Genomic DNA, 13,021 nt, shown 5'->3' with positions numbered 1-13,021 from the left:
GTGAACCTCCTCTGAACTGCCTCCAGTGCTACTACATCTTTGCTCACACGAGGGGACTAAAACTGTGCACAATACTCCTGGTGCGGTCTCACCAATGCCTTGTACAGTTGCAACAACACTTCCTTACCTTCATATTCTATTCCTTTAGTTATAAATGCCAACGCTTTCTTTACCTGCTGTACCTGCATGCTAGTTTTCTGCAACTCGTGCATGAGGACACCCAGAATCCTCTACAACGGAGCACCCCAAAGTCTCTCCCCATTCAGATAATAAGTTGCCTTTTCATTTTTCCGACCAAAATGGATGACCTCACACTTATCCATGTTAAACTCTATCTGCCACATTTTGGCCCACTCACCTAACCTGTCTTTGTCCATTTGTAAGGTTATATCCTCATTGCAACTTACTGTCCAACTCATTTTAGTGTCATCTGCAAATTTGGCTATCAAACTATCATCCCTGTATCCAAGTCGTTAACATAGGTTGTAAATAGTTGGGTCCAAGGACTGGAATCTACGGCACCCCACCAGTTACATCGTGCCATCCACCGAAAGACCCATCTATCCCCACTTTGTCTTCTGTTTGTCTTTCTAAGCTAATAAATTACCCCATACCCCATGTGATGTAACCTTGTGTATTAATCTTCTGTGCGGCACCTTATCAAATGCCTTCCGGAAGTCCAGATATACTAACTACATCTACAGGACTCCCATTATCCACTTGGCTTGTTACATCTTCGATCACTCTAGCAAATTCATCAAACATGATTTACCCTTCATAAAACAATGCTGACTCTGATGGATTGAGTTTTGACTTTATATATGTCCTGATATTACTTCCTTAATAATGAATCCTAGCAATTTTCCAACAACAGATGTTAAACTAACAGGTCTGTAATTTCCTATATTCTGTCTCCCTCGCTTGTTGAAAAGGGCATTACATTAGCATTTTTCCAATCTACTGGAACCTTTCCCGTGTCCAGGGAATTTTGGAATATTATAACCATTGGATCCACTATCTCCGCTACCACTTCCTAGGATGTAGGCCATTAGGCCGTGGGAACGTGTCTGCCTTCAATCCCAATAGTTTGTTGAGTGCTCTTTCTCTATTGATGCTGATTGTTCTAAGTTCCACCCTTTCTATTACCTCTGAATTTCCCGTTCCTACATGGATGGTACTAGTGTCGTCCACCATGAAAACAGAGGCAAAATATTGATTTAGCATCTCCGCCATTTCGGTGTTCCCCACTATTAACTTTCCGGTTTCACCTTCCAAGGGACCAGCATTCACTTTAGTGACACTCTTCCCTTTTATGTACTTTTAGAAGCTTTTGCTATCCTTTTTGATATTTTGTGGTAGCTTGCTTTCCTAATTTACCTTGGCTCTTTTTATTACTTTTTTAGTAACCCTTTATGTTTGAAAGTTTCCCAATCTTCCAGCCTGCCACTGGCCTTTGCAACATGGTATACCTTAGTTTTGTCTTTATATTGTCCTTAACCTCCTTGTTTAGTCATGGATGTTATTGTTTAACCCCTCTTACAGTCTTTCTTCCTCTCTGGAATATATTTTAGTTGTGAGGAATTGAGCATCTCCTTAAACAACTGCTACTGCTCATCAGCTGTCCTGCCTTTTAGCATTTCTGCCCAATCTACTTGGGCCAAATCTGCACTCATGCCCATTTAATTACCTTTGTTTAACTGCAGAAAGCTGATGCGGGGCTCCACTTTCTCATCCCCAACCCCCAAACTGAATTTTGAATTCTATCATACTATTGTCACTATTCGCTAAAGGAACCTTAACAATGAGGCCATAAATTAATCCCTCCTCATTACACAATACAAAATCCAGAGTAGCCTGCTCCCTGGTTGGTTCCACAACATATTGTTCCAAGAGACAATCTCTAATGCATTCAATGAACTCTCCCACGAGGCTATCCTTGCCAATTTAATTAATCCAGTCTACGTATATATTAAAATCACCATGTTATTGCCCTAACTTTCTCACAAGCCCCCAGTACTTCCTGGTTTATACTGTGCCCCACTAATGAACTACTGTTTAGGGACCTTTGGATTATTCCTATCGAGGTCTTCTTCCCTTTTTTATTTCCTATTTCTACCCGGATTGATTCCACATCTTGATCTCCAGTGCTTTTGTAATTTCTCTTTACAGCACTGATCCCCTTCCTCACCAGCAGGTCTACACCACCTCCTTCTTGCAGTCTATCTTTCTGAAATACGGAGCACCCTTATTCAATTCCCAGACCTGGTTTTCTTGTAACCATATCTCAGTAATTGCCACCAAATCTTACCCGTTTGTCACTACTTGCGCCATTAACTCATTAATTTTGTTCCAAATGCTTTGTGCATTTAGACACAAAGTGTCTATGGGAAAAAAGTGGTATAAAAATTGGTTGCACAGATCATTGAAGTCTTGTAAAGAACAATTATCCTGCGCCTTGAACTAACTGAATGCCCCAATGTCATAGGATACCATTTTTACCATCGATAGAGGGAAGGGTGCTCAACAGTGACCAGACTTGTTGGCACACCTGCGATTTATAAAATAGCCATCCAAGCAGCATTATCATCAATGATATCAAAATGATAGTAATTAATCTATGAAAAACAGCTACAGTTTAATAAAACGTGAAGAACATAGACCTTATGATGTGACATTGGAACACAGCAAATAGATGAAGCCATATTATAATACTTGGTTCAAGGGACTTCATGACAGGAAAGAAAATCTTAAAAAAACAAAAACAATTTTGAGTACCCAATTCATGTTTTTCCAATTAAGAGGCAAGTTAGTGCGGACAATTCACCTACCCTGCACATCTTTGGGTTGTGGGGGTGAACCCCATGCAAACAAGAGGAGAATGTGCAAACTCCACATGGACAGTGATCCAGGGCCAGGATCGAACCTGGGACCTCGGCGCCATAAGGCAGCAGTGCTAACCACTGCATCACATGCTGCCGGCAGCAAAGAAAATCTTGAGTCACAGGTTGAAATGTATGTGTCTTTTATAAAAGGCGAATGCCAGCAAAACTAAAGAGCTGGTAATTGACTTCAGGAAGTAAAGTACTGTACACACCCCTGTCAGCATCAACGGGGCCGAGGTGGAGATGGTTAGCAGTTTCAAATTCCTAGGGGTGCACATCTACAAAAATCTGTCCTGGTCCACCCACGTCGACGCTACCACCAAGAAAGCACAACAGCACCTATACTTCCTCAGGAAACAAAGGAAATTTGGCATGTCCACATTAACCCTTACCAACTTTTACAGATGCACCATAGAAAGCATCCTATCGGGCTGCATCACAGCCTGGTATGGCAGCTGTTCGGCCCAGGACCGCAAGAAACTTCAGAGAGTCGTGAACACTGCCCAGTCCATCACACGAACCTGCCTCCCATCCATTGACTCCATCTACACCTCCCGCTGCCTGGAGAAAGCGGGCAGCATAATCAAAGATCCCTCCCACCCGGCTTACTCACTCTTCCAACTTCTTCCATCGGGCAGGAGATACAGAGGTCTGAGAACTCGCACGAACAGACTCAAAAAGAGCTTCTTCCCCACTGTCACCAGACTCCTAAATGACCCTCTTATGGACTGACCTCATTAACAGTACACCCTGTATGCTTCATCCGATGCCAGTGCTTATGTAGTTACATTGTATATGTTGTGTTGCCCTATTATGTATTTTCTTTTATTCCCTTTTCTTCTCATGTACTTAATGATCTGTTGAGCTGCTCGCAGAAAAATACTTTTCACTGTACCTCGGTACACGTGACAATAAACAAATCCAATCTAATCCAATCCAATCAACTATTGAAAGAAAATACAATTTAGTTAACAGGTGGTTAATAAACAAGCATGATCAGTGGTGAAGGTGCAGTTATAGAAACTGATACATAGAAGATAGGAGCAGGAGGAGGTTTTTTGGCCCTTCGAGCCTGCTCCGCCATTTATCGTGATCATGGCTGATCATCCAACTCAATAACCTAATCCTGCTTTCTCCCCATAATCTTTGATCCCATTTGCCCCAAGTGCTATATCTAGCCGCCTCTTGAATACATTCAATGTTTTAGCATTAACTACATCCTATGGTAATGAATTCCACAGGTTCACCACTCTTTGGGTGAAGAAATGTCTCCTCATCTCTGTCCAAAATGGTTTACCCTGACCCTTAGTTCTGGACGCACCCACCATTTGAAATATCTTCCCTGCATCTACGCTGTCTAGTCCTGCTAGAATTTTATAAGTCTCTATTAGATCCCCCCCTCATTCTTCTGAACTCCAGCGAGAACAATCCTAATCTAGTCAATCTCTCAAGAAGAAATCAGTCAAAGTAAAACTTAGTATATACAAAAAGAAACAACAGAACAAGAAATAATTTTCTGGAGATAGGCGAATGGATGTGGAATCATAGTTTTTGAAGATTGGCTGAACTTGAAAATACTGAAAACAAGAAAAACGGCAGTTATGCAGATAAAGCAGTTTCAAAACAGTGCAAGAAAAAAGGTCGATCACTGACAGGCATCGAAGCTATAGAACGAAGGCTAGAGAAATGAAACTGAAAGGTATCATAGAATCGCAGAGTTTTTATCCAAAAAGGATGAAATAAAATTTAAGAAAACAAAAATAAGACGACAAAGAAAGTTCAGGAACTTACATGAACTACTGGAAACAAAGCAAAGTCAAAGAGGTAACAGATGGAACTGGGTGAGACAATAGACTCTGCAACTGTATATACATGCACCAGATCAAAATACATCTTCGGACAGGTAGGGCGGCACGGTAGCACAGCGGTTAGCACTGTTGCTTCACAGCTCCAGGGTCCCAGGTTCGATTCCCGGCTTGGGTCACTGTCTGTGCGGAGTCTGCACATTCTCCCCGTGTCTGCATGGGTTTCCTCCCGGTGCTCCAGTTTCCTCCCACAAATCCCTAAAGACGTGCCTGTTAGGTGAATTGGGCATTCTGAATTCTCCCTCAGTGTACCCGAATAGGTGCCAGAGTGTGGCGACTAGGGGATTCTCACAGTAACTTCATTGCAGTGTTAATGTAAGCCTACTTGTGACAATAATAAATATTATTATTAGGGATTCCAGTAAATTAAAAGGGCTGGCTTTTAATGAAGGAATTGAAAATTCCATCAGCGGCAGGAATCACTCCAAAAAAATTAAACAGTAAACGGAAATTCAAGATGGTCTGAACAAACCTGGACCATGAAAAAGGAAGATTCCAAACGAAATAACAACAGAAGGGCCAAGTCAAAGAAGCCATGAAGGACTTAAAGCTACAAGGTACCCGGAGCTGAAAAGCCCCCCAAAAATAATCAATAATAGCAAAAACATATCAAAAGTGATGATACATTTATCAAATTTAGTATAGGTACCAAAGAGAAGGGAAAAAGCTAAGAATGGCTAGATCCTGACAAAAATTTAAATAGGTGAATTTTTGTCACTATCAAACAAGTGATCGAACAATGCTGCAGAGAATGCACAATCAGGTGAAGTTTGGAAATGGAAAATCATGCACATATCAAATCTTTGTACTGCACAGACTCCCTAAGTGCAGAAGGAGGCCATTCGGCACTTCGAGTACCACCGACCCTCTGAAAGAGAAGCCAACCTCGGCCCACTCCCCGGCCTATCCCTGTAACCCCACCTAACCTGCACATTTTCTGACACTAAGGGACAATTTAGCGTGGCCAATCTACCTAACCTGCACATCTTTGGATTGTGAGAGGAAACCAAAGCACCTGGCGGAAACCCACGCAAACACTGGGAGAATGTGCAAACACCAGTCACCCAAGGCTGGAATCAAACCCGGGTCCCTGGCGCTTGAGGCAGCAGTGCAAACAACTCTTAACTTGATAATGCAAAGTATGAAGAAACAAGTTTTATCAACTCGATAATTTGGGAAGATGTGATAACCTGGTTAGGTTTATATTGTGACAAATTTTATGGTTATAACCAGAAATGAAACATCAAGGAACTTGTGATGTAATGGAATATTGCAAGAAATTGGAATTTAAATGGAAATTAGTTTGAAAACAAAATCAGTGTCCACAGGTTACCTATTATTTGGCCTCATAGTTGCCAAAATAGTGCAAATAAGCAAGCAGAAGATGATATGTAGCAAGAATGAGGATGGTTATGTAGTTGGAATAGAGGCTACCAAAGTTTACAAGTTCAGAGAAGATATTAAATAGGTTACTTGCCCTTTCTTCAAAGTGCAATATGAAACTACTTTAATATTGGAAGAGCTATTGGCTTCGACAACTTGAGCTATCAATGCTTCTAAAGGCTGCATAACATTTGCAAAAATATTGCAGGCAGAATTTTCCCAAAAAATGGCAGTCAGGTTCTGATTGAAAACCTGCACGCGGGGGCGGCACGGTGGTCCAGTGGTTAGCACTGCTGGCTACGGCACTGAGGACCCAGGTTCGATCCCAGTCCCGGGTCACTGTCTGTGTGGAGTTGCACATTCTCCCTGTGTCTGCATGGGTTTCATCCCCACAACCCAAAGATGTGCAGATTAGGTGGATTGGCCACACTAAATTGCCCCTTAATTTGAAAAAAAACTTGAGTACTCTAGAGTTATTTAAAAAAAAGAAAACCTGTGTGCTTCCCGCCTGCGTTGTGTCATGCCAGCCGGGAATGGGGCATCTGACGACATTTTCCATTTCCAAACTTCACCTGATTGTGCATTCTCTGCAGCATCTTAACGGCGTTAAGCCACTCATGTATATTAAAATGAATTAAAATTCATGGTGATTAGTTCATGCCCTCGCTGGGTGTGAACCTCATTACGTCGCTGGTGGGGGCAGGGAAGATCTCAAACTGAGATCTTGCTGCCGCAAAACCCGTTCTGGCCCTCTTGTGAGCATTAGCAGCCATAAGGGGTTTGCGCCTGCAGCGAAAAGGCTCAGAAAATCGTAGCCTGCATGTCTCAAATAAAACACATCCACTTTATTGTGTACTGCTAAACTTGGCCAATGACAAAGACTACAGAGAAGGAAGTTGAGGGTTCCAAAAACAAATGTCGTGAAGGGCATTCAAGGTAAGCAAGACAGGTGAGGAAAGAACAAGGCACCTACCAGTAATCAACTTGGAAACACAATTACCATCAACTCACGAGGTAACTTGTTCAGAATTTAAGACTGCAAAATAGTTAGAAAGAACTAAAATGAGCAGCCAAAAGGAAAAAGGAAGCGAAAGCCAATGACCTGGAAAAGCTTTGTAGAACTCCCAAGAAGTTGACCTCATCGGAGAAGAAGCAGCATGCTCAGCCATAAACACTAAGTCAAAGAAACTGCTGCTGGCCTTGTGCATAGTGGATATTATAGCATCAACGTCCAGTGAAAACAAATGTTGATGAAAACTGCTTCAAGTGAATAAATTACTTTTTTTTGAGTTCCATTGTGGAAATTTAATCTAAAATGTAAATGTCAACACAGTCCCAGAGGACCATAGGCTGCTCTTCTCTTTGAGAGCTGACTGATTGTGATTTAACCTGAGGGTCACTACAGCTCGAGCAAGGGGCAAGGTTGCGAAGCCAGGCCCTTTGTGAACCTCAGTGGGTAGGGGAATTGAACCCATGCTGTTGGAGTCACTCTGCACCACGAACCAGCTGGCCAGCCAACTGACTGCCTAGAAATTTTATATAAATTGTTATGGATTAATATTCACAGATTAGGTACTTAGTTCACTATGATCTGCCATTTTAGAGGATTACCAGAGGCCTAAAACATATGCACATTTATGCAATAGATGCACTGACATTTTGTTCTCAGAAGGCCATTACAAAAAGGATTCAAGTGCCAAGGTTGAGATTTATTTCAAAATGTGAAAAAAATGTATTGAAATGTAGGTCAACTCTTTGGTTTATTTGCATGCTGAACTGAGTATAAATCAAAACCATGCTATTATAACAATATAAATAAATTTGACTTTTCTTATTACAACTGCAGTATAATTTCATGATCAGAAAAATATAATTTAAGAATTAATGGCCATCATCATTTAAGACTAACCCCCCCACTAACCTTCCTATTGCTCATTTAATATAAAACAGGAGTACCCGGAATGGCCTAAAATGTAAGTTCCACAATAAACTGTACTGCTCAGTTTTCACAATTTCTAAGATGTACAATTTTTTATTTGAAAATGTGTTTAACGAATAAAATTCTCTCTAAAAAATTAATTTATTTTATCTTAATTGATTAGTTGGATTAACATCCCACTTCGATAGTCTGTCTGGATTTGATGCCAAGAAGTCGAGTCCCACCGCCCTGTTCTTGCTTCCTGTGACCAAATGCCAAAACGTTACCAAATCAAAGTTAGTCTACCCACTCTTAATTAGCTCTTCAGCAGTCGGTCTCCCTAACATGTTCTCAGGATTTCCCCATTCAGCACATCTCAGCTCAGGTTAGGGATTGAGCAAAGTGAAAGATCAGAGCTGCATTTTCCTGACTCATAGCACAGTGGAGCTCCGAAAGTGTCAGTTCACCATGGTGCCAAGAATTAGTTTCTTTGCTTTTATTCTGTCATGAAGGGAGACTTGCTATCAAGCAATCTCCTTCAGTCTAAAAAATATTGTGCTGTCCGTAACTATATTATTTTGCAATTTAAATATTTTCACAACGTATTTATTCCATGAGCAAATCCCATCATTCTATTAAATCAGGCAAAGATTTTGTAAATATGAATTGGAGGGGACCGATTCTTTCAACTGTTCACAACAGGTGATCAAGGCAAGTCCAAGAATAGCAGCAATGATATCAATTCAGTTCGCACTTAAAATAAAACTCTTTACGTCACCAATAAAACTTGGCAACACGTATTTTGTTATCAACTGCTTCAGTATGCTGAATTCAAATAAAAATGTGTGCTACTCCAAATTATTTTCAGTTCTTCTACTTAAAACAGATAAAAACAATTGCTATTCCAATGCAACTATTTACAATTAAAAAAGATAAAATAATTGCTATTCAATTCAAAAGTTGCCTAGCAAAGTTAACACTGACCCCAGGGGTATCTGTACAGTCCTCACGAGAGGAGCCCACGGAACCTCTCGTTAGAGACGTCCGAGCATGTTGCATTTGTGGAGATAGCATCTGCAAGCTATTTGTCCTAGTAGGCATTCCCTGTCCCACACCTCCAGAGTTAATTTCCGATACTTGTTTCCTTGGGATATACATAGAGTGTCTCTGCGAACGTGGTTTGGAGGCATAAGGACTGGGATAATTTAAGTCATAAGGAAAAGACTCATGTGGAGCAGATATTGAATGTGAATGAACCCCTTCAAGGCTAGCAGGAACTTTTAGTTCTTCTTCATTTGTTGAGTGTCTTGTGGCTGGTTTGCGAGTTTCCAGGCCTTTATTTAAGGAGGTGACTGCAGCAGGTGGATTTTGCACTGGCCTGATTTCATTGGGTCCAGTTGGCACAATATTGTTTGAAGCATTGAGTTCCAAGCAGCTTGAAGGGAAATATCTGGATGTCTGATCCTCCCCATGCACTTTCATGTCACTAAGGTTTCCAACTGACCTTGAATCACTCAATGTCCTGTACGTTTTGGATGGTGTCAAAACTGGTGTATTCTTTGACTGCTGAGAAACAGAACCTTGTATTGGTTCTATATAACTGTGACGGTTAGGCTTTTCGCTTGGCAGAGTTCCAGTTTTATTTTGTGGCATTTCTACAAATGAGTGTCGATTCTGCTGAGACTTTGTGTTGGGCTTTAAGTATTTAGCACCTGGACCTTCTGCAACCTTTTGATCAGCCTGAAAATCAGTTTTAGTTTTAGAGTGTACTTCCTTGGAGGTTAGTCGCGGGCTGGGAAGAAGTGGTAAATTACTGTTGATTAAATCCTTGCCACCAGAGAGACTCTGTTTAGTCTGTTGGTAGTCTGGCAAGGGAATGAGGTTTGGGCTCAGTGGAGCTGAACTTTCATTACAAGAACCATCATGCGGAATATTGTCATCTCCTCGCTTAAAATTGACACTGAGATTCTGCTGATCTCGGCTTTCTGATCGAGTTGAAAGAGATGTACTTTTGCTGCCATGATTTCTGCAAAACAACAAAAACAATAACTTTAATTTATGAAGAATTTGTTTTTGCAGTAAGTCATAGTCTCAGTACTTAATCATCTATACCGTTTTGCATAAATTGCAGAGCTACAACTTCCAGCTTTCAATTTCTGGACAATTTACATAGTTAAATGCAGAAATCTGGAAGGCCCTGCTCCTCCACAACCTGTGCTACATAGGTATCGTGACAAAAGACTAACCTTTGAAATCCATTGAAGGGCATGAAATTGCTGCACATATTCACTTACCAAACTAAAAAAGTTCAGGCAGGTGCAAATGATTTTTAATGGTGTGCTACATCTTAATTACTGCCAAACAACCTCTTTGGCACTGAAAGTGTAATTTAACATATGTGGAGTCTCATTCCTTCAGAATTTAATTGCTGCTAGAACTTTGAAAATCATTTAAAATATTTTTTGTCAGGGCAGCATGGTGGCACAGTGGTTAGCACTGTTGCCTCACGGTGCCGAGGTCTCAGGTTCAATCCCGTCTCTGGGTCACTGTCCGTGTGCAGTTTGCACGTTCTCCCCATGTTTGCGTGGGCTTCACCCCCACAACCCAAAGAGGTGAAGGGTAGGTGGATTGGCCACGCTAAATTGCCCCTTAATTGGAAAAAATGAATTGGGTACTCTAAATTTTAAACAATATTAAAAACAACAAATATTTTTTGTCTCATTTCTCCCTCTTCCATCCAGCACCCCCCCACCCCCCCAGTTTATTTGCATTTGTTTTTACAATGAATTAAATATTCAGATCCATACTTCCTGGTTTTGTCTCAGGGTCGACTCTTCAACCAGCCTGCTCATAAACATCACAGATCCCTTGTTGAAGGCACTGTGCTGGATCAGAAGTCCCATGGCAGCAAGTTGTTGGGCAAAGCCTGCAACAAGTGGGACTTCCGGTTGTGGCTATGCGGAGCTAAGTCGCACATTCGGCAGCTCCCGCAAAAAACTGACTTTTGGGCTTTTTTCAGGGGCCCCAACGGCACTTTTACAACGTTTCCTGCTGTGGGAAGGAGAGTACAATAGTCCCCGGACAGTATATGACTTTTACCAGGAGCGGGGTGACTAAAAAAGTGGTGAAGGACCCGAAGAAGGTGCGAGGGAAGAAGAGCAAAATGGCGGCGGGCGGGGACCAGGCAGCGTGGATGCAGTGGGCGCAGGAGCAACAGGAGGTTATCCAGCGCTGCTTCAGGGAGATTAAAGCGGACCTGCTTGAGCCGATGAAGGCTTCTATCGATAAGCTGCTGGAGACACAGACGGCCCAGGGGGTGGCGATCCGCGAGGCCTGACAAAAGATCTCCTACAACGAGGACGAGATCTTAGGCCTGGCAGTAAAGGTGGAGGCGCACAGGGCGCTCCACAAGAAATGGCAGGAGCGGTTCGAGGAGATGGAGAATCGGTCGAGGCGGAAGAACTTGCGGATTCTGGGCCTCCCGGAGGGGCTGGACGTGGGGGCCTATGTGGTCACCATGTTGAACTTGCTGATGGGAGTGCGTGGAGTTGGAAGGGGCACATAGAGTGCTGGCAAGGAGACCCAAGGCTAACGAGCCTCCGCGGGCGGTGCTGGTGCGGTTTCATCGGTTCGCTGATCGGGAGTGCGTGCTCAGGTGGGCCAAGAAGGAGAGGAGCAGCAGGTGGGAGAATGCGGAGGTTCGAATATACCAGGACTGGAGTGCGGAGGTGGCGAAGAGGGGGGCCAGGTACAATCGCGCGAAGGTGGTGCTGCACAGGAAGGGGGTGAAGTTTGGCATGTTGCAGTCGGCGCAACTGTGGGTCACCTACAAGGACCGGCACCATTATTTTGAGTCTCCGGAGGAGGTGTGGGCCTTTGTTCGGGCCGAGAGGTTGGACACAAATTGAGGGTCGGGATGGGCGTTTGGGGATTGCGGTTGATATGTTACATTTTGAGGGGGGGGGGGGTCCTTTGCTCTTGTTTTTTTCTTTCTGGTTCGGTGAGGGTGGTTAGGGCGGGTTGGGCACTGTTTTGGTTGGGTTGGTCGGGGGGCTCTTGGAGGGGGGTAAGCAAATGAAACAGGGGTGGATGGCCGGCAGTGGGATGGGACCCCGCGGGGGAGGCCCGAGTCGGGGGTGAGGGGACTGGGCCTGTAAAAGGAGCTGCGTCAGAGGTGGCAGGGCCGGGGAGGTGGAAAGCGCGGGCTTTTTCCCGCGCTGAAGACTGGAGGGGGCGGGACCGGGGCGAGGAAGCGAGGGTTGTTTCGCACGCTTGGGATGGAAGGGGGAGGTGGAGAGCCTGCGGATGGGGAATGGAAGAGGAGGGTGTGTCACACAATGGGAGGAGTTGAAGGAGAGGCGGGAGTGGCCGGGGTCAGCAGGAGTCAGCCGACTTGCGGAAGTGCAATGGGGGGAGTAAAGCAGCTAGGAGGGGTCCTATCCGGGGGGGGGGGGGGGGGGGGGGGGAATCGAGTTGCTGCTGCTATGGTCAAGGGGGAGCTGGAGCGAGTAGGGGGGGTCGAGACGGGGGTCTGCCGCCGTGGGGAACGGGCCGGGCGTGGGGTGCGGGCGCGTGGCTGGCCGAGGAGGAGTTATGGCTAGTCGGCGGGGGAGGGGGGCAGGTAGCTCACTGATCCGGCTGATAACCTGGAATGTAAGGGGACTGAATGGGCCGGTTAAGCGGGCCCGGGTGTTCCCGCACCTGAAGGGGCTGAAGGCGGATGTGGTCATGCTCCAGGAGACACACCTGAAGGTGGCAGACCAGGTAAGATTGAGGAAAGGGTGCGCAGGTCAGGTGTTTCATTCGGGGCTGGATGTCAAAAAATCGAGGGGTGGCGATCTTGGTGGGAAAGAAAGTGTCGTTCGAGGCATCGAGCATTGTGGCAGACAATGGCGGTAGGTACATAATGGTAAGTGGTAAGCTGCAGGGAGATAAGGTGGTACTGGTCAATGTGTATGTCCCGAACTAGGACG

At 44.2% G+C, this 13,021-nt stretch overlaps 1 protein-coding gene across 2 annotated transcripts in view; it reads right to left on the bottom strand.

Moving 5' to 3' along the window:
- cdkl5 (cyclin dependent kinase like 5) overlaps positions 1-13,021 on the bottom strand; it is a 273,738-nt gene that overhangs the window by 61,202 nt on the left and 199,515 nt on the right. For both annotated transcript variants that reach the window (XM_072514173.1, XM_072514174.1), the window contains exon 12: positions 9,033-10,074. In XM_072514173.1, coding sequence (XP_072370274.1) covers positions 9,033-10,074 — 1,042 coding nt within the window. The remainder of the gene's footprint in view (positions 1-9,032; positions 10,075-13,021) is intronic.

The sequence above is a fragment of the Scyliorhinus torazame genome, chromosome 8, assembly GCF_047496885.1.
Source record: "Scyliorhinus torazame isolate Kashiwa2021f chromosome 8, sScyTor2.1, whole genome shotgun sequence".
Taxonomy (NCBI): Eukaryota; Metazoa; Chordata; class Chondrichthyes; order Carcharhiniformes; family Scyliorhinidae; genus Scyliorhinus; species Scyliorhinus torazame.
This window is presented reverse-complemented; position numbering and strand designations above follow the sequence as displayed.